The sequence below is a fragment of the Capricornis sumatraensis genome, chromosome 13 (genome assembly GCF_032405125.1).
Source record: "Capricornis sumatraensis isolate serow.1 chromosome 13, serow.2, whole genome shotgun sequence".
Lineage (NCBI taxonomy): Eukaryota > Metazoa > Chordata > Mammalia > Artiodactyla > Bovidae > Capricornis > Capricornis sumatraensis.
In genome coordinates this window covers 52,813,478-52,837,187 of record NC_091081.1, presented here as the reverse complement: position 1 = coordinate 52,837,187, position 23,710 = coordinate 52,813,478, and the positions used below count along the sequence as shown (strand labels likewise).

At 37.8% G+C, this 23,710-nt stretch overlaps 1 protein-coding gene across 1 annotated transcript in view; it reads right to left on the bottom strand.

The window, feature by feature from the left end:
• The window catches only part of CEP162 (centrosomal protein 162), a 93,030-nt gene that overhangs the window by 62,096 nt on the left and 7,224 nt on the right, over positions 1 to 23,710 (bottom strand). Inside the window, exons 2-7 of the mRNA XM_068985367.1 lie at positions 21,987 to 22,098; positions 17,932 to 18,078; positions 17,422 to 17,602; positions 16,146 to 16,213; positions 3,791 to 3,906; positions 2,655 to 2,685 (exon numbers count right to left, since the gene is read on the bottom strand). Coding sequence (XP_068841468.1) covers positions 2,655 to 2,685; positions 3,791 to 3,906; positions 16,146 to 16,213; positions 17,422 to 17,602; positions 17,932 to 18,078; positions 21,987 to 22,098 — 655 coding nt within the window. The remainder of the gene's footprint in view (positions 1 to 2,654; positions 2,686 to 3,790; positions 3,907 to 16,145; positions 16,214 to 17,421; positions 17,603 to 17,931; positions 18,079 to 21,986; positions 22,099 to 23,710) is intronic.

Here is a 23,710-nt window from a genome sequence, read left to right as displayed (position 1 = left end):
ATTCAAGTTCTATCCATATCTTGTCTGTTGTGAATAATCCCACAATAAACATGACAATGGGGCTTCCTAGGTGGCTCAGGGTAAAGAATCTGCCTGCAAATCCAGTAGACACAGTAGGTTCGATCCTTGGGTCGGGAAGATCCCTTGGAGGAAGAAATGGCAACCCACTCTAGTATTCTTACTTGGAAAAATCCCATGGACAGAGGGGCATGGTGGGCTACGATTCATGGGGTCACAAAGAGTTGTACACGACTTGGCAACTGAGCACACACACAAATATGGGAGTACAGATATCTCTTCCAGTTATATATCCAGAAGTGGGATTCTGAATAATAAGGTAGTTTCACTTTTAATTTTTCAGGAACCTCTATCCTGCTTTCCATAACGGCTGCACCAATTTATATCCCTACCAATAGTGTACTGAAGTTCTGTTTCCTCTGTATCCTTGCCAAAACTTATTGTTCCTCTTTTTGATAATAATCATCTAACAAGTCTGAGGTGATATCTCATTATGGTTTTGATCCGCATTTCCCTGATTAGTTAAGTTTAGTAATTTTTCATATACTTGTTTGTCCAGCTGCATATCTTGAGAAATGTCTATTTGGGTCCTCTGCTCACTTTTAACTTTTGTTGTTATTGTTACCAAGTTGTGTGAGTTTTCTGTATGTTGTGGATATTAATCCTTTACCATATATATATATAGTTCATAAATATTTTGCCCTACTTTATAAGCTGCCTTTTCACTTTGCTGTTTTCCTTTGTTATGTATGTTGAAGCTTTTTTAGTTTAATTCAATCCCATTTAGCTATTTTATTTTTCTTGCTTGTGATTTGGGGATCATATCCAAAAGATTATTGCCCAGTATAACATCAAGCAGCTGTATTCCTATGTTTTTCTTTTCATTTAAGCAGTTTCTGATCCTATACTTAAATCTTTGATCCATTTTGAGTTGACTTCGTATGTGGTATGAGATAAGGATCCAATGTCATTCTTCTGCATGTGGACACCTAGTTTTCTAAACATGAAGTACTGAAGAGACTATCTGTCCTCATTTTATATTCTTGGCACCCTTGTTGAAGTTCAGGTGACCACAGGGGCATGGACTTTTTGTTTCATTGGTTTTATGTCTGTTTTTACACCAGTACCATGCTGTCTTGGTTACTATAGTTCTGTAATACATTTTGAAGTCAGGGAGTGTGATGCCTCCATGCTTTGCTCTTTCTCAAGCTTGCTTTAGTTATGTGAAGTCCTTTGTGGTTTCATAAAAACTTTAGAATTATTTTTTTTCTGTGAAAAATGTCACTGGAATTTAATAGGAATTTCACTGAATCTGTAGATCACTTTGGATAGTATGGACATTTTAACAATAGTAATTCTTTTAATCTATGAGCACAGAATATTTTTCTATTTTATTTTAGTGTTCAATTTCTTTCCGATTTTTATAGTTCTAGGCATAATTTACCTTCTTGATAAAATTTATTCCTAAGTTTGTATTCTTTTTGATGTCACTGCAAATATAATGGCTTATTTGTAGTCTTCTTGAAGAATATTTGTCTAGCTTTTGTATCAAGGTGATGCTGGGTCTTACATTATGAGTTTAAAAAAATTCCCTCTTTTTCTGTTTTTTTAAGAAGAGTTTAAGGAGGATTAACATTAATAATCTTTGTGGTTTTTTTTTCCTTTGAGCAGAATATTTTATTTTTTTTTAATTTTAGTTTTACTATATTTTACTTTACAATACTGTACTGGTTTTGCCATACATTGACATGAATCCACCATGGGTGTACATGGGTTCCCAATCCTGAACCCCCCTCCCACCTCCCACCACATATCATCTCTCTGGATCATCCCCGTGCACCAGCCCCAAGCATCCCATATCCTGCGTCGAACACAGACTGGCAATTCGTTTCTTACATGATAGTATACATAACATTAATAATCTTTGAATGTTTGGTAAAATTTATCCATAAAGGCATTTAGTCCGGGCTTTTTTTATCAACCCACTGGGCACCAGCTTCACCAACAATACCTTTGTGCAGCCCTCCTTCCTCCTCAAGATGCTGCAGGACAACGCCTCTGTCAATGTCTCCTACCCAGCACCTGGGGACTGGTCTGTGGCCGCCCACCTGCCCTCCTCCTCCCATAAGATTGAGGTGAAGGTAAGGGCACTCCCTCTAGGGATGGGGGACAGCACCGCCCATTGCACGAATGACTGGTCCCTGTTATTCACCTCCTTAGGGCCAACATTGCTCAGGGCTCTGCTGCCCAGCCCTGCCTCCCAACCCCAGGCTCTCTGGGCCAGCCATGTCCGCTCTGGACCAGTCACTCCCACTCAGTCCATCCCTTCCTCTCTGGGCCAGCCCCTGGTCCATCCCTTTTCCTCTGGGCCAGCCCCACCCCTTCGGTCCATCCCTGCCCCTCTGGGCCAGCCTTGCCCATCTCTTCCAACCACCTGGTTCGGGGTTTTTAAAAAACATATATCCTTAAATACAACAGGAAGAATTTAAGATAGGCATAAAGAACATATTGAGAAAATCTATAAATTTTAATTCACCAGAAATTATTTAAAAACAGAGACAGTAATTTATCCAGTATTAGATAGAGTTCTGAACAGACTGTTTATCTACAAAATTATGAATACAGATAATATTTACCATTAGCCAGCATGCCAGTTTTTTCTTCTTCCTAAATTAAAAAAAAAAATTATATGATTTGAAATTGAACTTATATGAAATGACTACACTGCAAAGAGTAACAGAACTTGAAAGCCAGCACTTTACCCCATTATGAAAAGCTCAAGAAATACGCTTTCTGGATTTCTTTTACCATGCTCTTCAACTGACAATTCTCTAAGACTAGACAAATGTAGTAGTGAGAGAACTTCTACAAGTCTCTTCAGAACCCTGGTGATTACCAGCAATTAATTTAGGCCTTTATGAGCCCTGTTTAAAGTACCTGATGTCATCTGTTCATCTACCTTGCTGCAAAATTATCCTCTTTATTGAATTCCAAGATAACATCACTAGTTTATAACAGCAACTGTCTACTCTTAGGTAGCTTCAAGGATAAGTTCTATCTGGCATGTCTTGGTAAAAACTGAGTAATGAGAGAATTAGAGTACAATATCCCTGAATATGAACTGAATAATTTAAGTGAAGTGAAGTCGCTCAGTTGTGTCCGACTCTTTGTGACCCCGTGGACTGTAGCCTACCAGGCTCCTTCCTCCATGGGATTGTCCAGGCAAGAACACTGGAGTGAACTGTCATTTCCTTCTCCAGGGGATCTTCCCAACCCAGGGATTGAACTGGGGTCTCCTGCATTGCAGGCAGACGCTTTAACCTTTAAGCCACCAGGAAAAATAATTTAATTGACTATTAATTTAATTTACAATCTTAGCCCAGTAAGTTTCAGACAGTAACATCACTATTGGCATAAATAATAGGGAGGGAATGTCTCACAAGGACAAGACCAACCAAAGAAAAGTACAGTTTAATATACCTGTTTAAAAACTAAGATTTGAGATTTTAATGAAATTTCAATTTTCAAAGTTTAAAGAAATTTCCCAAAAGAAATCTTTCAGAAAACCATCAACTGCCATGTATTTCATTAAGATTAAAATTGACATCCTGAGTTAAGAAAGTAGCTGAGTATTAAGAGACTTATAACTTTACAACAGTGAGCAAGACTATAAAGAACTCTGTATTTCGAGCTCTTTTTAGAGCAACAGTCAGTAGTCAGCTAAGGTAATGAAAGAAGTTTCCAAACTGTCAAAAATATAATTGATACATACCTGTTTGGGTACATTTGTTTTTTCTGATTGGGAATTTTCTTTGGACTTAGTCTCTCCCTTAGGAGTCAAAGGTGCATCAGTATCCTCCTCCTCTTCAAAATCATCACTATAATTTTCTGAAGAAAAAAGTTTTTTAAAAAAACACAAGAATCATAGTCAAAAAAGTCAAATTCCCAGGAAAAGACTGTTGATTTCCAAAAGAAGTCTGCGTACGAGTAATTTACTTAAACGTTAGGAACACACTATTTTGAGGAAAAGATTGATGAGAATTCAATTCTTAAGACTTGGGTGGGCTTTTTTTGTACTTTCAAGTAGTTATTAGTTTTACTTTATTATATTTTTATATAATATTTTATATTATTTTCCAACTAAAATTTTCTACAGGTGTTCAAAATATTATATATTTCTAAAACAAATTGCAGTTACTTGATTTTTAAAGATACAAATCTCAAATTGCTTACTTCTAAAAGGCAGCACTTTCAAAAAATCTAGACTTGCTTAAACAAAGGTTGGATTTTACTTAAGTTGATTTTTTTAGTCTTTACAGGTATTTCTAGTGTTACCCTTAAGCAGCACTTATGAAAGCTCTATCTCTGACACCTCCCTCAGGAAAATACTAGCCTTAATGACCTTCACTGTTTCCCAATCCTAGGCATCTCTCAGCTCAAGTCCCAAATTATTATCTCAATGACTCTGCAGCAAAGGTCTGTCCAGTTAACATGATGCTATCAGGCTTCTTAAGATGAAGATGGGCAGAAACTGTCTAGCCAGGATCTCATCATCAATTTTTAATTGGTTGTCTATAGCCCTCCAGTTGAAGGACTGACTGAGATTTGTGGGCTGCAGAACAAGAATGGCCTTTTCAAAACAGAACTGACCATTTATAATCTTATTTGTATTTTAAAAACTAGATCATGATCACAGACAGGATGGCCTGATGGGCGAAGACTGCAAGAGGTTTGAAGAGTCTGCTTCTGGAATGACCATCTTTTAGTCTTCTCTTTGAATGGAGATTAACAATGGAAGTCTGAAACTGAGTAAGTTAAACAGAGATGTTCCCAGTGAGATCTACCTACAGAAATATCTCCATTTCAGTTCACAGGTATACAAGGGTGGAAGAACATGGGTACCGTGACTTAGGTAGATAAACTAGGTTGGTTGGTTAGTTACAACAATATCTATATTCTGAGGCTGAGAAGCTCACCTCTATTCTTCTATCGGAAAAGGAACTCTGCCTAGAATTTTATAGCATCAATAGACATAATTTAATTCACATAACAGTTACAGAGAAATTACCTTGTTATTAAATTCTAGATGATAGGACCAATATCAGATGATTAATATTCTCATATTCTAGTGGGAATCACTGAATTTTAAGTATCTCAGGAGTTAGCCTTGCTTAAGTAAAAATGATGAACAAGGAGGGAAGACATATGGGAGGGTATAGTAAGTAAGTAAGTTTCAGTCGCTCAGTCGTGTCCAACTCTTTGCCACCCCATGAACATGCAGGCTTCTCTGTCTATGGGATTCTCCAAGCAAGAATACCAGAGTGGACTGCCATCCCCTTCTCCAGAGGATCTTCCTGATTGAGGGACTGAATCCAGGTTTCCTGCATTGCAGGCAGCTTCTTTACCATTTGAGCTACAGGGAAGTCCTCCAGGAGAGTATGACATGAACTTAAACAACTACTTGGGATTCAGGAACTTTCTAAAATCAATGACGTAGTGCTTGTGTCACCTCAAAGAAGCAGTACAGAAACAGTTCAGATACTGTGGCATAGTGCTTGTAGCATGACCAGAGCCACAAGACTTGTATTCAACTTCTGATTCTACTATTTTTCAGTTGTAGAACCAAAAGCAAGTCACAAACTCTTTGCCTCATGTTTCCCAGCTATAAAGAAGGAACAATATTTATTTCAGAGAATTGCTGAGATTTAAGAGTTAGTGTTATATAATATGCACTGTATGTTAGTCTTAGCCATTATGTTGAGCAGTGATACTTTATCTTTGTTAGTATTATCCAAATATTATCCAGAGTAATCCAAGTCTATGCCCCAACAAGTAATGCTGAAGAAGTTGAAGTTGAAAGGTTCTATGAAGACCTACAAGACCTTTTAGAACTAACACCCAAAAAAGATGTTCTTTTCATTATAGGGGACTGGAATGCAAAAGTAGGAAGTCAAGAAACATCTGGGTAACAGGCAAATTTGGCTTTGGAATACGGAATGAAGCATGGCAAAGGCTAATAGAGTTTCGCCAAGAGAACACACTGGTCATAGCAAACATTCTCTTCCAACAACACAAGAGAAGACTCTACACACGGACATCATCAGATGGTCAAAACCAAAATCAGACTGATTATATTCTTTGCAGCCAAAGATGGAGAAGCTCTATACAGTCAGCAAAAACAAGATTGGGAGCTGACTGTGGCTCAGATCATGAGCTCCTTATTGCCAAATTCAAACTTAAATGGAAGAAAGTAGGGAAAACCGCTAGACCATTCAGGTATGACCTAAATCAAATCCCTTATGATTATACAGTGGAAGTGAGAAATAGATTTAAGGGCCTAGATCTGATAGATAGAGTGCCTGATGAACTATAGAATGAGGTTCGTGACATTGTACAGGAGACAGGGATCAAGACCATCCCCATGGAAAAGAAATGCAAAAAAGCAAAATGGCTGTCTGGGGAGGCCTTACAAATAGCTCTGAAAAGAGAAGCAAAAGGCAAAGCAGAAAAGGAAAGATATAAGCATCTGAATGCAGAGTTCCAAAGAATAGCAAGAAGAGATAAGACAGCCTTCCTCGGCGATCAATGCAAAGAAATAGAGGAAAAGAACAGAATGGGAAAGACTAGAGATCGCTTCAAGAAAATTAGAGATACCAAGGGAACATTTCATGCAAAGATGGGCTCGATAAAGGACAGAAATGGTATGGACCTAACAGAAGCAGAAGATATTAAGAAGAGGTGGAAAGAATACACAGAAGAACTGTACAAGAAAGATCTTTCTGACCAAGATAATCATGATGGTGTGATCACTCACCTAGAGCCAGACATCCTGGAATGTGAAGTCAAGTGGGCCTTAGAAAGCATCACTACAAACAAAGCTAGTGGAGATGATGGAATTCCAGTTGAGCTATTTCAAATCCTGGAAGATGATGCTGTGAAAGTGCTGCACTCAATATGCCAGCAAATTTGGAAAACTCAGCAGTGGCCACAGGACTGGAAAAGGTCAGTTCTCATTCCAATCTCAAAGAAAGGCAATGCCAAAGAATGCTCAAACTACCGCACAATTGCACTCATCTCACACGCTAGTAAAGTAATGCTCAAAATTCTCCAAGCCAGGCTTTAGCAATACATGAACCGTGAACTTCCAGATGTTCAAGCTGGTTTTATAAAACGCAGAGGAACCAAAGATCAAATTGACAACATCCGCTGGATCATGGAAAAAGCAACAGAGTTCCAGAGAAACATCTATTTCTGCTTTATTGACTATGCCAAAGCCTTTGACTGTTGGATCACAATAAACTGTGGAAAATTCTGAAAGAGATGTGCATACCAGACCACCTGACCTGCCTTTTGAGAAACCTATATGCAGGTCAGGAAGCAACAGTTAGAACTGGACATGGAACAACAGACTGGTTCCAAACAGGAAAAGGAGTACATCAAGGCTGTATACTGTCACCCTGTTTATTTAACTTATATGCAGAGTACATCATGAGAAATGCTGGACTGCAAGAAACAAGCTGGAATCAAGATTGGCGAGAGAAATATCAATAACCTCAGATATGCAGATGACACCACCCTTATGGCAGAAAGTGAAGAGGAACTAAAAAGCCTCTTGATGAAAGTGAAAGTGGAGAGTGAAAAAGTTGGCTTAAAGCTCAACATTCAGAAAATGAAGATCATGGCATCTGGTCCCATCACTTCATGGGAAATAGATGGGGAAACAGTGGAAATAGTGTCAGACTTTATTTTTTTGGGCTCCGAAATCACTGCAGATGGTGATTGCAGCCATGAAATTGAAAGACACTTACTCCATGGAAGGAAATTATGACCAACCTAGAAAGCATATTGAAAAGCAGAGACATTACTTTGCCAACAAAGGTCTGTCTAGTCAAGGCTATGGTTTTTCCAGTGGTCATGTATGGATGTGAAAGTTGGACTGTGAAGAAAGCTGAGCACCTAAGAATTGATGCTTTTGAACTATGGTGCTGGAGAAGCCTCTTGAGAGTCCCTTGGACAGCAAGGAGATCCAACCAGTCCATTCTAAAGGAGATCAGTCCTGGGTGTTCTTTGGAAAGACTGATGCTAAAGATGAAACTCCAATACTTGGCCACCTCATGCGAAGAGTTGACTCATTGGAAAAGATTCTGATGCTGGGAGGGACTGGGGGCAGAAGGAGAAGGGGATGACAGCGGATGAGATGGCTGGATGGCATCAGACTCAATGGACATAAGTTTGAGTGAACTCTGGGAGTTGGTGATGGATAGGGAGGCCTGGTGTGCTGCAATTCATGGGGTCGCAGAGAGTCAGATATGACTGAGCGACTGGACTGAAATGAACTGAGTATTATAGCTTATGTTTTACTTAATCTGAATTAAAAGTTAATAAAGCCAAATATTATTTAAGAGAAGTACTAATCTAATGTGCACTTTTTAGAACTACATTTTGTTGGCACTTAGTAACAGAATAGTCTGTAGGCAAATATTACTATCTAACATATAAAAGACCAATTTCAGGAATTTTTTTGAAGCAAGAAGGAAATGCCACTGGTAGACACAGAGAGAAATCAGACAGACAAGAAATAAAAGGGAGGAAAACAATGAATCAGCAATTTCTAAAAGAAACAGTAAGGGGAATTAAGTTCATATAAAAAGGACAAATAAAACCCAGTTAAGATGGTGGTTCTCATATGAGGAATATCAGAGATAATAATATCCACCAGCTCTTTCACACTGTTTGGAAAACAATAAGAATATTAATTTTTATTTTTTATTTTCTTGGGCTCCAAAATCACTGCAGGTGGTGACTGCAGCCATAAAATTAAAAGACGCTTGCTCCCTGGAAGAAAAGCTATGACAAACCTAGACAGCATATTAAAAAGTACAGACAGTACTTTGCCAACAAAGGTCTACATAGTCAAAGCTGTGGTTTTTCCAGCAGTCATGTATGGATGTGAGAGTTGGACCATAAACAAGGCGCAGCATCAAAGAATTTATGCTTTTGAACTATGGTGTTGGAGAAGATTCTTGAGAGTCCCGTGGACTGCATGGAGATCAAACCAGTCCATCCTAAAGAAAATCAGTTCTGAATATTCACTGGAAGGACTGATGTTGAACCCGAAACTCCAATACTTTGGCCACCTGAGGTGAAGAGCCGACTCATTAGAAAAGACCCTGAAGCTGGGAAAGACTGAAGGCAGGAGATAGGGGATGAGAGAGGACGAGATGATTGCATGGCATCACCAAAACAATTGACATGAGTTTGAGCAAGTTCTGGGAGATGTTGAAGTACAGGGAAGCCTGGCATACTAAGTCCATGGGGTCTTAAAGAATAGGACACAACTGAGTGACTGAACAACAACAACAATTTTTACACTTCTGATCTGTTTGACTGGAAGACACTGCACATTCATCTTTAGGGATTTCTACTAATATACTCCATATCTGCAACTTTGAAAATATAATTTGCATAAATAGAAAATAAGCAAACAATTCTTGATGCAAAAGATCTAAAAGATACATTCTGGAGATATTTTTTCCTTCTCTGTTAGAATATTTGGCTGATAAGTTTTAAGTATGATGCAATCTAGAGATTTTCAGTTGTACCATGTTGGATTTCGAGGACTTTGTAAATAATGACTATATGCATACTCAGTTGTGTCCAACTCTTTGTGACACCATGGACTGTTACCCACCAGGCTCTTCTATCTGAGTAATTTTCAAGAATACTGGAGAGGATTGTTGTTTCCTATTCCAAAATAAAGCATAAAACGTATAAAGTATATGAAACAAATGTTTTCAGATACTGGACAATCAGCAGTGTAAAAATATGATTCTTAAGAAAGAAAAGTGAGCTGAGTCTACATTTACTAGAAGGTACATACATCATGGAGTGCTAAGCAGGATCAGGGAGATCAGGACAGTCTTACTGTGTTAAGAAAACAGAGATAAGAGTCCTGAAAAGACAAGGTAAGCTGCAGGCAAGTGATAAAGGAAGGAAGCTGAGCTGGTAAAGAGTCTGGTGGGAATGCAGGAGACCTGGGTTTGATCTCTGGGTTGCAAAGATTCTCTGGAGAAGGGAATGGCTACCTACTCCAGTGTTCTGGCCTGGAGAATTCAATGGACCCTACAGTCCATGGGGTTGCAAAGAGTTGGGACTCCACTGAGCGACTTTCAGAAACAAAGTGCTAGAAATCTACAGGGGACCCCCTTGAGTCTCTCCTGTAGACTAATCATTTAAGTGTAGTTTGACCAAAGAACAAGTGGGACAAATTCCATATGTTGCACAGGGAAAAGTGATTTTGAAGGTCTAACCAGCTTGAGTGGAAAAAATCCTTGTTGTTCAGTAGGTGCATCCACTGAAAATATCAAGAGGGCAATGTCTCAGTAACAGTGTCAAACTCTGCTAAAGTAAGGCTACTCTGGACTTCCCCTAACAAAGCAGAAGACAAGCCCTGAAAAGATCAACCATTCAGCCAGAACAAACCTCAACACTGTTGAAAAGAAGAAAACAAAATTCAAGATTCATTTCAACAATGTAAAAATCTACAACACATTCAACACTCGATTAAAAATTTACTAGAATTACAAGGAGGAGAAAGTCACCACAACTAGAAGAGACCGAGAAATAAAGAAATACTCGGATCGCAGAATACACTCAGTGTTCAGGACTTGAAAGCAAAGAACACGAAGAAATATACTAAAAGAAATGAAAAAAGAAAGATCCAAAAGAAACTTCTAGAGTTAAAAACAATAAATAACAAGAGATTAAAGGGGAAAAAAGATTAATGAACTTGAAAACCTAGCAATAAAACTAAAGCTGAGAGGAAAAAAGCTTTAAAACATGACAGTCTTTGACCTATGGGACAAAATTTAACTTTCTAACATATTTGCAATTAGGATCAGAAAGCAAGGGAAGCCAGACACGATTCTGAAGAATTAATGGCACAAACATTTACTTTGATGGAAACCATAAATTAACAGATCAACTGATGCTCAACCAGCTCCAAACAGGATAAATGTAACAAAAGCACACCAAGATCATCCTAACCAAATTGCCACAAAACTGGACTAAAGAGAAAAATTTTCAAACAGAGGGAAAAGACACTATATACACAAAAATCACATAATCACTCATGAGACGACTTCTCATGAGAAACGTCAGAGGACAACAGAAGGAAATTATTAAAGTGCTCAAAAAAAATAAATTACCTACAATTTTGTATCAAGCAAAATCGTTCTTCAAAAACAAAGGCAAAATATACTTTCAGAAACAACACTTGAGAGAATTAATTCCTAGTAGACCTGCACTATAAGAAAAGCTAGAGAGGTTTTACATGCTGAAGAAAAATACCACTAGGTAGAAACTCAGAATAATAGTAGATCACAACTATTTGAAAGCTGCTAAGAGAACAGATTTTAAAACTTCTCATCACAAGAAAAAATAATTTTTTGCAATTATGTATGGTGACAGAAGGTGGCAAAGGCTAATAGAGTTTTGCCAAGAGAACGCACTGTCATAGCAAACACCCTCTTCCAACAACACAAAAGAAATAACATGGACATCACCAGATGGTCAATAACAAAATCAGATTGGTTATATTCTTTGCAGTCAAAGATGAGGAAGCTCTATACAGTCAGCAAAAACAAGACCAGGAGCTGACTGTGGCTCAGATCATGAACTCCTTATTGCCAAATTCAGACTTAAATTGAAGAAAGTAAGGAAAACCTCTAGACCATTCAGGTATGACCTAAATCAAATCTTTTATGATTATACAGCGGAAGTGATAAAAGATTCAAGGGATTAGATCTGATAGAGTGCCTGAAGAACTATGGACAGAGGTTCATGACACTATACAGGAGGCAGTGATCAAGACCATCTCCAAGAAAAAGAAATGCAAAAAGGCAAAATGGTTGTCTGACAAGGTTTTACAGATAGCTGTGAAGAGAAGAGAAGCTAAAGGAAAAGGAGAAAATGAAAACATACCCATTTGAATGCAGAGTTCCAAAGAACAGCATGGAGAGATAAGACCACTTCCTCAGTGTTCAATGCAAAGAAATAGAGGAAAACAAAAGAATGGGAAAGACTAGCAATCTTTTCAAGAAAATTAGAAATATCACAGGAACATTTCATGCAAAGATGGGCTCAATAAAGGACAGAAATGGTATGGGCCTAACAGAAGCAGAAGATATTAAGAAGAGGTGGCAAGAATACACAGAATAACTATACAAAAAAGATCTTCATGACCCAGATAACCAAGATGTGATCACTCACCTAGAGCCAGACATCCTGGAATGCGAAGTCAAGTGGGCCTAGGAAGCCTCACCATGAACAAAGCTAGTGGAGGGGATGGAATTCCAGTTGAGCTATTTCAAATCCTGAAAGATAATGCTGTGAAAGTGCTGCACTCAATATGCCAGCAAATTGGGAAACTCAGCAGTGGCCACAGGACTGGAAAAGGTCTGTTTTCACTGTAATCCTCCAAAAAGGCAATGCCAAAGAATGCTCAAACTACCACACAATTGCACTCATCTACACACTAGCAAAGTAATGCTCAAAATTCTCCAAGCCAGACTTCAGCAATACATGAACCATGAACTTCCAGATGTTCAAGCTGGATTTAGAAAAGGCAGAGGAACCAGAGATCAAATTGCCAACATCCAATGGATCATCAAAAAAGCAAGAGTTCCAGAAAAACATCTACTTCAGTTTTATTCACTATGCCAAAGCCTTTGACTGTGTGGATCACAATAAACTGTGGAAAATTCTGAAAGAGACGGGAATACCAGACCACCTGACCTGCCTCTTGAGAAATCTGTATGCAGGTCAAGAAGCAACAGTTAGAACTGGACATGGAACAGACTGGTTCCAAATAGGAAAAGGAGTACGTCAAGGCTATATATTGTCAGCATGCTTATTTAACTTCTATGCAGAGTACATCATGAGAAATGCTGGGCTGGAAGAAGCACAAGCTGGAATCATGATTGCCGGGAGAAATATCAATAACCTCACATACGCAGATGACACCACCCTTATGGCAGAAGGTGAAGAAGAACTAAAGAGCCTCTTGATGAAAGTGAAAGAAGAGAGTGAAAAAGTTGGCTTAAAGCTCAACATTCAGAAAATGAAGATCATGGCATCCGGTCCCATCAGTTCATGGCAAACAGATGGGGAAACAATGTAAACAGTGACAGACTTTATTTTTGGGGGTTGCAAAATCACTGCAGATGGTGACTGCAGCCATGAAATTAAAAGACGCTTGCTCCTTGGAAGAAAAATTATGACCAACCTAGACAGCATATTAAAAAGCAGAGACATTACTTTGCCAACAAAGGTCTGTCTAGTCAAAGCTTTGGTTTTTCCAGTAGTCACGTAGGGATGTGAGATCTGGACTATAAAGAAAGCTGAGCACTGAAGAAATGATGCTTTTGAACCTTGGTGTTGGGGGAGACTCTTGAGAGTTCCTTGGACTGCAAGGAGATCCAACCAGTCCATCCTAAAGGAAATCAGTCCTGAACATTCACTGGAGGACTGATGTTGAAGCTGAAACTCCAATACTCTGGCCACCTGATGCAAAGAACTGAGTCACTGGAAAAGATCCTGATACTGGGAAAGATTGAGGGCGGGAGAAGGGGACGACAGAGGATGAGATGGTTGGATGGCATCATCGACTCAATGACATGAGTTTGAGTAAGCTCCAGGAGTTGGTGATGGACAGGGAAGCCTGATGTACTGTAGTCCATGGAGTTGCAAAGAGTCGGACACGACTGTGTGACTGAACTGAACTGAAGGTGACAGATGCTAACTAGACTTATTATGGTGAACATTTCACAATGTATACAGATACTGAATCATCATGATGTACACCTGATCTAATAAGTTATATATGTTAATTCTAACTTAATTTAAAAACAAATTTTAAAGATTCCTTTCAAAATAAAAAGTAAAAAAATTCACTGGGAATGGTAACTATGTGAATAAGTATAAATATAGACTTTTATATTATGTATAAGATTAATAGTCTGTTATAAGCAATAATAATGTTGACCCAAAGGCCACAGGTGTGAAACCTTGCACCACAGAAGGACACCTCCGAAGCTGACTGAGCCCCTTTGTAACCTTGCCAAAAGCACTCTGATAATCACTATCAAGCTTCCTGACTCCCAATTACGCAAAGATGCCCATTCCAGTAAGCAGCCTACAGCACCCCAACTCATCACCTAATGCCAACCATCCAGCAAGAATTCTGTCTTAAGGCTATAAAAATTGGCTATTAACCCACAAAAACTGTCGACTCCTCCATCTGTCAGCCCACTGTTGCTTGCTGTACCCACTTTATTTCTGCTCTTTGTTCTTAATAAATTCACTTCCTTCTGAAATGCTATATGTCTGGAAATTCTTTTCCAACCTGCGCTCAGACTGTCTGAACACTAATACTGCTGTACTGTGCGGTTTTAAGAGATATAGAAGAAAAATATATGCCAAAAATGGCAAAAAGGCTGGGGGAAGTTTACTACTGTTAAAATTCATATAAAGTGGCATAATGCTATTTTAAAGTATGCTCTAATGAAGTAAAGATGCACAGGCACAGCGTGAATCATAAGGCAACTATAAAAAAAATACAGCTAAGAAGTACAACTAACAAGCCATAAGAAGGGTTAGGATGGAATGCTACAAATACTCAACCCAATAAAATGTAGCACAAAAGCAATAACAATAAAAAGATGGAAAGAAACAAATGGCAAAACAGTAAATAACCATACCAATGAATATCTTTCTGCAAAGGGCAGAAACATTTCAACCAGAAGTCTGAGATTGTCTGACTGGATATAAAACTAAAACTCAGCTATACACTACTAAAAGAAAACCATTTAAAATATTAAAATACAGACACATTTAAAGTCAAAAGACAGAAAAAGATGTATCTCCCTAACCATGCTTTGAAGGTATTTATCCTGGCTGTACACATTCCCTGGGTCCTGGGACAAAAATTCCTTTTTCTGTCTTCCCAACAGGTCCACTATCCACTCCCAACAAACAAAACAGTCCTGCTCTTACAACAATTTCTTAGTAGCTCCATTTGTGACACAGGCAACTCACTCTACCTGATCAAGCTCTTTCCAATATAAGAGAAAAATAATTAAAAATAAAATTGTATTATCAAGTGAAAATGAAAGTCGCTCAGTTGTCTCCAACTCTTTGCGACCCCCATGGATTGTAGCCCACAAGGCTCCTCTTCCATGGAATTCTCCAGGCAAGAATACTGGAGTAGGTTGCCATTTCCTTCTCAGGGGATCTTCCCAACCCAGGGATCAAACCCAGGTCTCCTACATTGCAGGTGGATTTTTTACCAGCTGAGCCACTAGGGAAGCCCTCTCTTATCAATGTCTTTATTAAAAGCTATATTATCTTTTCAGCTGGGAATACACACCGAGGAAACCAGAATTGAAAGAGACACGTGTACCCCAATGTTCACTGCAGCACTGTTTACAATAGCCAGGACACGGAAGCAACCCAGATGTCCATCAGCAGACGAATGGATAAGAAAGCTGTGGTACATATACACAATGGAGTATTACTCAGCCATTAAAAAGAATACATTTGAATCAGTTCTAATGAGGTGGATGAAACTGGAGCTGATTATACAGAGTGAAGTAAGCCAGAAAGAAAAACACCAATACAGTATACTAACACATATTTATGGAGTTTAGAAAGATGGCAATGATAACCCTGTGTTCGAGACAGCAAAAGAGACACAGATGTATAGAACAGACTTTTGGACTCTGGGAGAAGGAGAGGGTGGGATGATTTGGGAGAATGGCATTGAAACCTGTATACTATCATGTAAGAAACGAATCAACAGTCTAGGTTTGATACAGGATACAGGATGCTTGGGGCTGGTGCACTGGGATGACTCAGAGAGATGATATGGGAAGACAGGTGGGAGGGGGGGTTCAGGATTGGGAACTCATGTACACCCGTGGCGGATTCATGTCAATGTATGGCAAAACCAATACAGTATTGCAAAATTTTAAAAATTAATTAATTAATTAATTAAATTAATTTTAAAAAGGGGGAAAAAGCTATATTATCTTTTCAAATAGTGTAAATTTTAAAACCACTGAAATTACCTGCCAGTTCTTCATGTTTTGATTCATGCTCATGTTTATCTTCACTTAGCTCCATATTAGCTTGATTACTAGAAAATATTTAATATCACACATTAATAATGTATTTCCATGCAATCTTTTGTGAATATTTTTTTAAAATCTCTTTTAATAATACATATTTCTTCTTAAGTACTCTTGTTCTAGCAAAAGCTGCAAATCTGGAAACTATGAAGGCAATGTTTTAAAAATGAAGGATCTTACAAGCCTGAAACTGCAGCCACTGAAGAAATATGGGGTTCTGCTTTTGTCAAGAGAAAGTCATTTTGTTTCTGACCCAAGAATCCTTGTTAACTGTCAGCCTCCATAAAACCACAGTTTAGTTTGCAAGTAGGGTAAAAATCTCAGACCCTACATAGTTCATGACAGTCACTGCTTTGTCCACTGTCTGTAAGAACTAAGCATCCTGAGGAGACCAGGCACTCTAATGACCAGAGGTATGAGTTTCCTAACCCTTAATTTAATTGTAGTTTGGTGTTCTTAAAACCTTAAACTTGTAATCTGACTTCCATTTATAATTTTCAAAATTAGATGGAAAACTTAAAACTGAGGATATTAAATATATCAGGTCTCACAAATCTTGAGAATGCCAAAGGTCTATGGCATGCACAAGGCACCAGCTCAGTAAACTAGTAGAATTTCCAGGATAAATGAGGTTTCCTGAGAATCTTTAGGGTGAACCATATACAAAGGTAGGACACCAACCAGATCTGTCTTTGCTCCCTGGTTCCTCTTTCCCTTTTTGTTCCTACCTTATTTTTAAAAATTTTGACCATACCACACAGCATGCAGGATCTTAGCTTCCCAACCAGGGATCAAACCTGTGTCCCCTGCAGTTGGAAGCATAGAGTCTTAACTACTGAACCATCAAGGAAGTCCCTCCCCTGAGTTTCTAATAGCTACCTGGACTCACTTTGTAGAAGATGCTTAATAGATTACCTTGCTGGTTAGGTCTATTCAACAATATGCTGTTTACCTCAAAAATATATCATGCATGAAATTTTAGGTATCTAGAGGCTCAAATACAAATGTATTCCAGTCAATATATATACCAATCATATTCTACACACTCATAAAGACACAAATAATCAAAATAATGAACAGAAAATAGAATTTAAAAAGATTTAAATTTTGCCTGTTATAATGTTTACCCTTTAATTACATGCATATACTAGCTTTATAAAAATATAGAAAGACACAAAAATTATTTAATGATTTGTTTATATTGTATTTACATTACCTATGTAAAGCTTTAAAATGTATAGAGTCATTAGAATCCAATTCCTTATTTAACCTTGAATAATCAATGGACGATGTTAAGCCTTTCTCAAGCCTGGCAAAAAATTGTTCTTTTTCCTCTTGCTCTTCTAACGTGTCCAGTCCCAATCCAAGAACACTATGATTGAGCTCAGAAACTATCTCTAAATAGAAAGCACAAATATATTTCATTAACATATACAATTTTAAAGAAATTAATTTTAATGCTGCATTTATTGAAATTATATAGCAAAACTTAAAAAAAAAAATCTTTATTTACCTATTCTTTTACTACCAAACATAGATTTGTTTTCATAATATGTAAGGTTATATGGATTCTCCAGAGGTGTAATTCTAAACCTTCTGGGAAGATATTAAATCTGTCTACACACTTCAGTGAAGGCTCCAAGAGAGCTAAGAGTTAATTTTTCTAAAAATTCTAATTATAAGCATCATAATTAACCTGTCAACTTATATCCCCCACAATTCTTACCATTGGCCTCTAAGCTGTCAACACTCAAGATAGAGGTTCCACTGCTCTTAAGAAACTGAATCCTTTCAGCAGACTCTTCTTCTGTTTCCATAACAGGCTGAGAAGTCTTCTTTGTTTTCAAATAGCTTACATTTGTCCCAAATGGTCCTGGGATGGGATTTAACATAGTTGGATATTTACATTAAGAGTACTGTGTTGACCACTATGCCAACGTAGTAATACTGTTATACCAGCTTAGACTTGTTATGCTATTATATGAGTTATACCAGCTTCCCCAGTGGCTCAGAGGTTAAAGTGTCTGCCTGGAATGCGGGAGACCAGGGTTCAATCCCTGGGTTGGGAAGATCCCCTGGAGAAGGAAATGGCAACCCACTCCAGTACTCTTGCCTGGAGAATCCCATGGAGGGAGAAACCTGGTAGGCTACTAGTCCATGGGGTCGCAAAGACAGGACTGGGCGACTTCACTTTCACTTTCACACTAGGAGACAGCAGCTAAATCTGCTCTATGAAATAAAAATTAATCAGATGAAAAATTCACAAAAGGAAAATTATAATTCTATTTGATTGTGTGAATCTTACCCAATGGAAGATTTTAAAAATTTGCATCAAGACTTTAAAAATTAATTATTCTGAAGCACAAGTACTTAATACATAAACCATGCCACTTGAAAGATATCTCCTGCCTTCCATGAAGGAAGGAAGGGAGACAACTCCAGGCTGCGGAACAAGGAGGTCCAAGGGTCAAAAATGGGAGGGCAGGCCACATGCAAGAATGCAAAAAGGTCAGTGAGGGTAGTCTGGGGGAAGTAACCCTAAGGCAGGAGCCAATCGTCGGACCATGCTCATCTTCACAGGCTGGGGAAAGGGTTTTGCTCTTCATTCTAAAAGCACTAGAAAATACTGGAAAAGTTATACAATATCAAATTTTCTTTATCCTAGCAGTATATAACTGTTGTAAAAAACTGATATATGGAAAAAATAACTATAATGTCTGATATAAAGACTGAGATTAGAAAAACACCACTTTTGCTTAGAAGAAAGCCTTATCAAAATAAGTTACAAATTCTGACTTCAATTTCCTACTTGGTGTCCTACTGGAAAGGGTTCAAAATCAAATTATTTTATGGCTCTGTGTGAATAATGGTTTTAATGGGTCTCATAATAACTTCAACACAGAGAAAATCAGATTTCAGACGAAAATACGCATGCCAAGGTAGGAGTGCTGTTGAGGCATCTGTCCAGGGGTCTAGCTGGGCTCTGAAGATGGACTCAGGGATGTAACCCACACTAACCCACCTCACAAGAGACTAATACAACCAAAACCAAGATCTGATTCAATTATTTACAATGAAGAGTATAACCAGTAGACAGAATTATACAGTTTCACCTTCTCTGCAGAACATTTTGTCTTAATGGCAATTGAAAGAGAAAGCAAAATTATAAGGTAGAATTGGCTCAATGTTGATGTTTAATAATGTCTCTTTAAGAAACGCATTCCTCTCAAGACGGGTGGTTCAGTTCTCCCTTAGAAGCATCTACATTCTTGCTGGTCGGAATCATATTTTATCTTTGTATACTAGTGCCAAATACTCAGATGGTAATATGAGCTCAGTAAATGCTTGTGAATGAATGAGGGACCAGGTTATGCCCTTGGGTAGAGAAACCTTCTCCCCTGTGTTTAAATGGACATTGTCAAAGTTTCCTTTCTAAGTATCCTTTGCATCCCTTACTAATCAAATCCACTGATTGATACATTCTTTTTTAAAAAAAATTTAGTCTCTTTAATTAGGTTACATTAAGTGTTGGTCTAGGACTCACTCTTTTCCTTTAGAGTGAGTTTGCATAAGTTTGCATACCCCAACTCTAATTCACTACTTTCTAGGAGAGAGATTTTAAAGCTAATTAAGTCTCAAATTTTTGTCAACTATTTCAATAGCACTTAATCATATAATATCCTTTTCAAACACCAATACGGGGAAAGATTCTAAAACAAAAAATTCTTCATATACAAGCTTTAGCATTGTGCATGACTTATAGATTTATGAAAAAATACACTGAATTTTTCAATAAGACAATTCCTTACTGTAAAGTGTTAAAAAGAACAGAGAAATGACTATTAAATTGTAATATTTACTTATTAAATATTTACTATTTAGTGTTGAGGGTCAAGGAGTACAAGGAAAAAGAACTATAGAAATCCTATCAGTTCATAAAATAGTGCTTAAAGATCCACAGTTTCTGTTATCACAGGTACTTAACAGAGGTAGCCGGGGGATCCTTAAGAATTTGGCAGTATCATATATACTAGCTATAATGCAGGAAACAGGCAAGGGAGCGATTTTTGCATTGTAAAATGTGACCAGGAAAAGTTCTGGGAGAGGTATACGCATGTGCTAGACAGGATCAATAATGAGTGCTTTACCATTAAGACAATGGTATTTGTTTTTTTTACTGTTATTAACAGACAGTGATACCAAAATCAACAGGTCTATTAAAATCTTCCAAATGCAATGACATTAATACATTGTCAGAGTAGCTTATTAAATCACCTTAAATCAATTTACCATTAAATGTAGCATATAAATATACCTATATTATTCACCATCTAAAACTAAGTAATTATAGATTATTTGAATGTAAAACAATCTGATACTGCAGAAATACAGATTCTCAATATATAACAAATATAAAGTTATATAATATGAAAATCAATGCAAGCTTAAAATTCACTATTAGTATTTTTTTCCTTATATATTTATATTGAGTTGGCCAAAAGGTTCATTTGATTTTTTCCAAAAAATGGCTCTAATAGAGCTTAGTTGTCTTTAACTTCATTAGAAAAAGTTTTGTTAGATTATATTGTGACAGCTGGCATATCAGGGTGCATTAAAAAAAAAAAACCTTACCAAAACTGGTGAATTGTTGCGTATCCATTTTAATACTAAAGATGGAAGAAAAAGGAACATATTTGGTGTATCATACTTTATTATTTCAAGAAAGGTAAAAATGCTACTGAAACATAAAAAAAGGTTTGTGCAGTGAATGGGGAAGGTGTCATGACTGATCAAACTTTTAAAAAGTGGTTTGTGAAATTTTGTGCTGGAGTTTTCTCACTGGATGATGCTACATGGTCAGGGAGCCCAGCTGAAGTTGATAGTGATCAAATCAAGAAACTAATTGAGAACAATAAATGTTATACCATGCAGGAGACAGCTAACATACTTAAAATATTGAAGTCAAGCACTGAAAATCCTTTGCACAAGTATGGTTACATTAATCACTTTGGGTGCCACATAAGTTAAGCAAAAAAAATTTCCTGACTGTATCCACATGCAATTCTCTACTGAAACATAATAAAAATGTTAAAATAAATTGTGATGGGTGATGAAAAGGGGACACTGTACAATAATGTGGAACCAAAGAGATTGTGGGGCAAATGAAATGAACCACCACCAACCACACAAGACTGGTCTTCATCCAAAGAAGGTGATGTTGTAATATGGTAGGGATGGAAGGAAGCCTTCTATGATGAGCTCCTTCTGGAAAAACAAACAATTAATTCCAACAAGTACTGATCCTAGTTAGACCAACTAAAGGTAGCACTTGATGAAAAGCATCCAGAATTAGTCAATATAAACCATATGATCTTCCATCAAGATAACACAACTTTCTTCAACGACCAGGCAAAAATTGATATAGCTTAGCTGGGAAGTTTTGATTTATCCGCTGTATTTACCAGACTCTCTTAATGGAAAAAAATTTCAATTCCCTGAAAGACTGTAAAAGGCACCTGGAACGATTCTTTGCTCAAAAAGATAGTTTGGGGAAGATGGAATTACAAAGTTTTCTGAAAAATGGCAGAAGGTAGTGGAACAAAATGGTGAATATGTTGTTCAATAAAGTTCTTGTTGAAAATGAAAAAATGTGTCTTTTACTTTTACTTAAAAAACCAAAGGAACTTTTTGGCCAACCTAAACAGCACAGTAAGAAAATCCAGAATCAAAAGTCTTGTCTGCCCCCTTGTGGTCAAATAATTTAAAATTAGCAGTATTTACCACCACTTTCAAATTCATCTTCAGTTATCCACCATGGCACTGTATCTTTCTTCTTCACTTCTTTAGGTTGTCTAGGTGTTTTATTTGAATTTTCAAAGGAATCATCTGAAAGCTAAATCAGATATAAGCTACTGAATTTCATATTCAAGAATCCCAGATTTATCACTGAAAATGTTTCTCTTAGATCTTGATAATTAGTGCTTGTCACAATGATTAATAAACTTTATTTCTTATTAATAAAATTTATTTTTCCTTTGCTACCCTTTAGGTCCAAATCTTACTACAGCCATAAACTCCTACTCTAAATCCAAACTACCTCCCTTACTCTCAGCCAGTATCTCTCTGACTGAGAAAATGAAGACCCTACAGTCAAAACCACCCTTCTTCTCACTCCCTCCACTCTACCACTCAACTCACCTGTTAAGACACTGATTTCCTCTCTCAGAAGAGAAATTCTTTTCTCCACGCCAAGGAGAACCTGCAGAGGGGCCCACTTCCCTGCTCACCAGGTTCTTACCAGGTAATCCTACTGTATCTCTCTCTCACTCCCTCCTCAAACTCCCATCCCTCCTTCCCTCAGGTTATTAAACCTGCTCCTTGCTGCATCCCCAGGGCCAAGCACAGCACCTGGCATAATCGTAGGATAAAAGAATGAACACTCAAGTCTCCTCTATTAGAAAAGGGCTTCCCAGGTGGTTCAGCGGTAAAGAATCCCCCTGCCAATGCAAGAGACGTGGGTTTGATCCCTGGGTCGGTAAGATCCCCTGAAGAAGGAAATGGCAACCCACTTCAGTAGTCAAGCCTGGAAAATTCCTTGGACAGAGGAGCCTGGCAGGCTACAGTACATGGGATCGCAAGAGTCAGACTAAACAACAAATTAAAAAGCAAACAAAACAAACAGGAGAGAGAGGCAGAGGTCCTTAGTCCTGCATCTCCCTTTCAGTCTACCCATCACTCTTCTTTTATACACATTCTAACTTCTCAAGGTCATTGCTAAACTCCTTAAAATCTGGTACCCATCCAAAACAACTCTCCTCAGTCACCAAAGACCTCCGAAATCCACAAATAAGGAACCACCATCAGCGGTCTCCTTGATAGACCACAGGATTTGACAGTGACCAACTCTCACTTCCTGAAACTCTCTTCAAGTTCACTGTACCACCTCCTCCAGGTTACACCTCATCTCTGTGACCTTTCCTAACCAACTCTTCTAGCTTTTGGCTCTTCTGCTCTTTCGTTAATACGAAACTTACCCAGAACTCTGCTCTTAGTCCTTTTTACCCTCACTTTAACACAATTCTTCTGGAGAAGAAACTAACACTTATTAATGACTTGCCTGCTCTATGTCAGGATCTATACCCAGGTTATCTCACTCTTCAAACAATCCAGCAGAGATTTACTGATGGGGAAGTAAACTCAGAGAAGTTAAGCAACTTGCCCAGGTTGCTACTGTCAGTAAGTGATAACAGAGCTGGGGTTCAAAATTGGGTTTCCCTGAAACCTGTCCACTTTCAAAGACACTGTATGGTCCCCCAACTAGGGCAGTGGAATCACTTTTTAAATTTTTTAGATGATTACACACACATTTCCACCTGCCAAGCAAACAACTCTACTTCAATGACTTGTAAGAAAGCCATTTAAAATTGTTCAAAAAGAATTCAGTCTTTCCTGACCACCAGGAAGGAAGAGGGGGAGAAAGAAAGAAAGAATACTCTACTCTATCT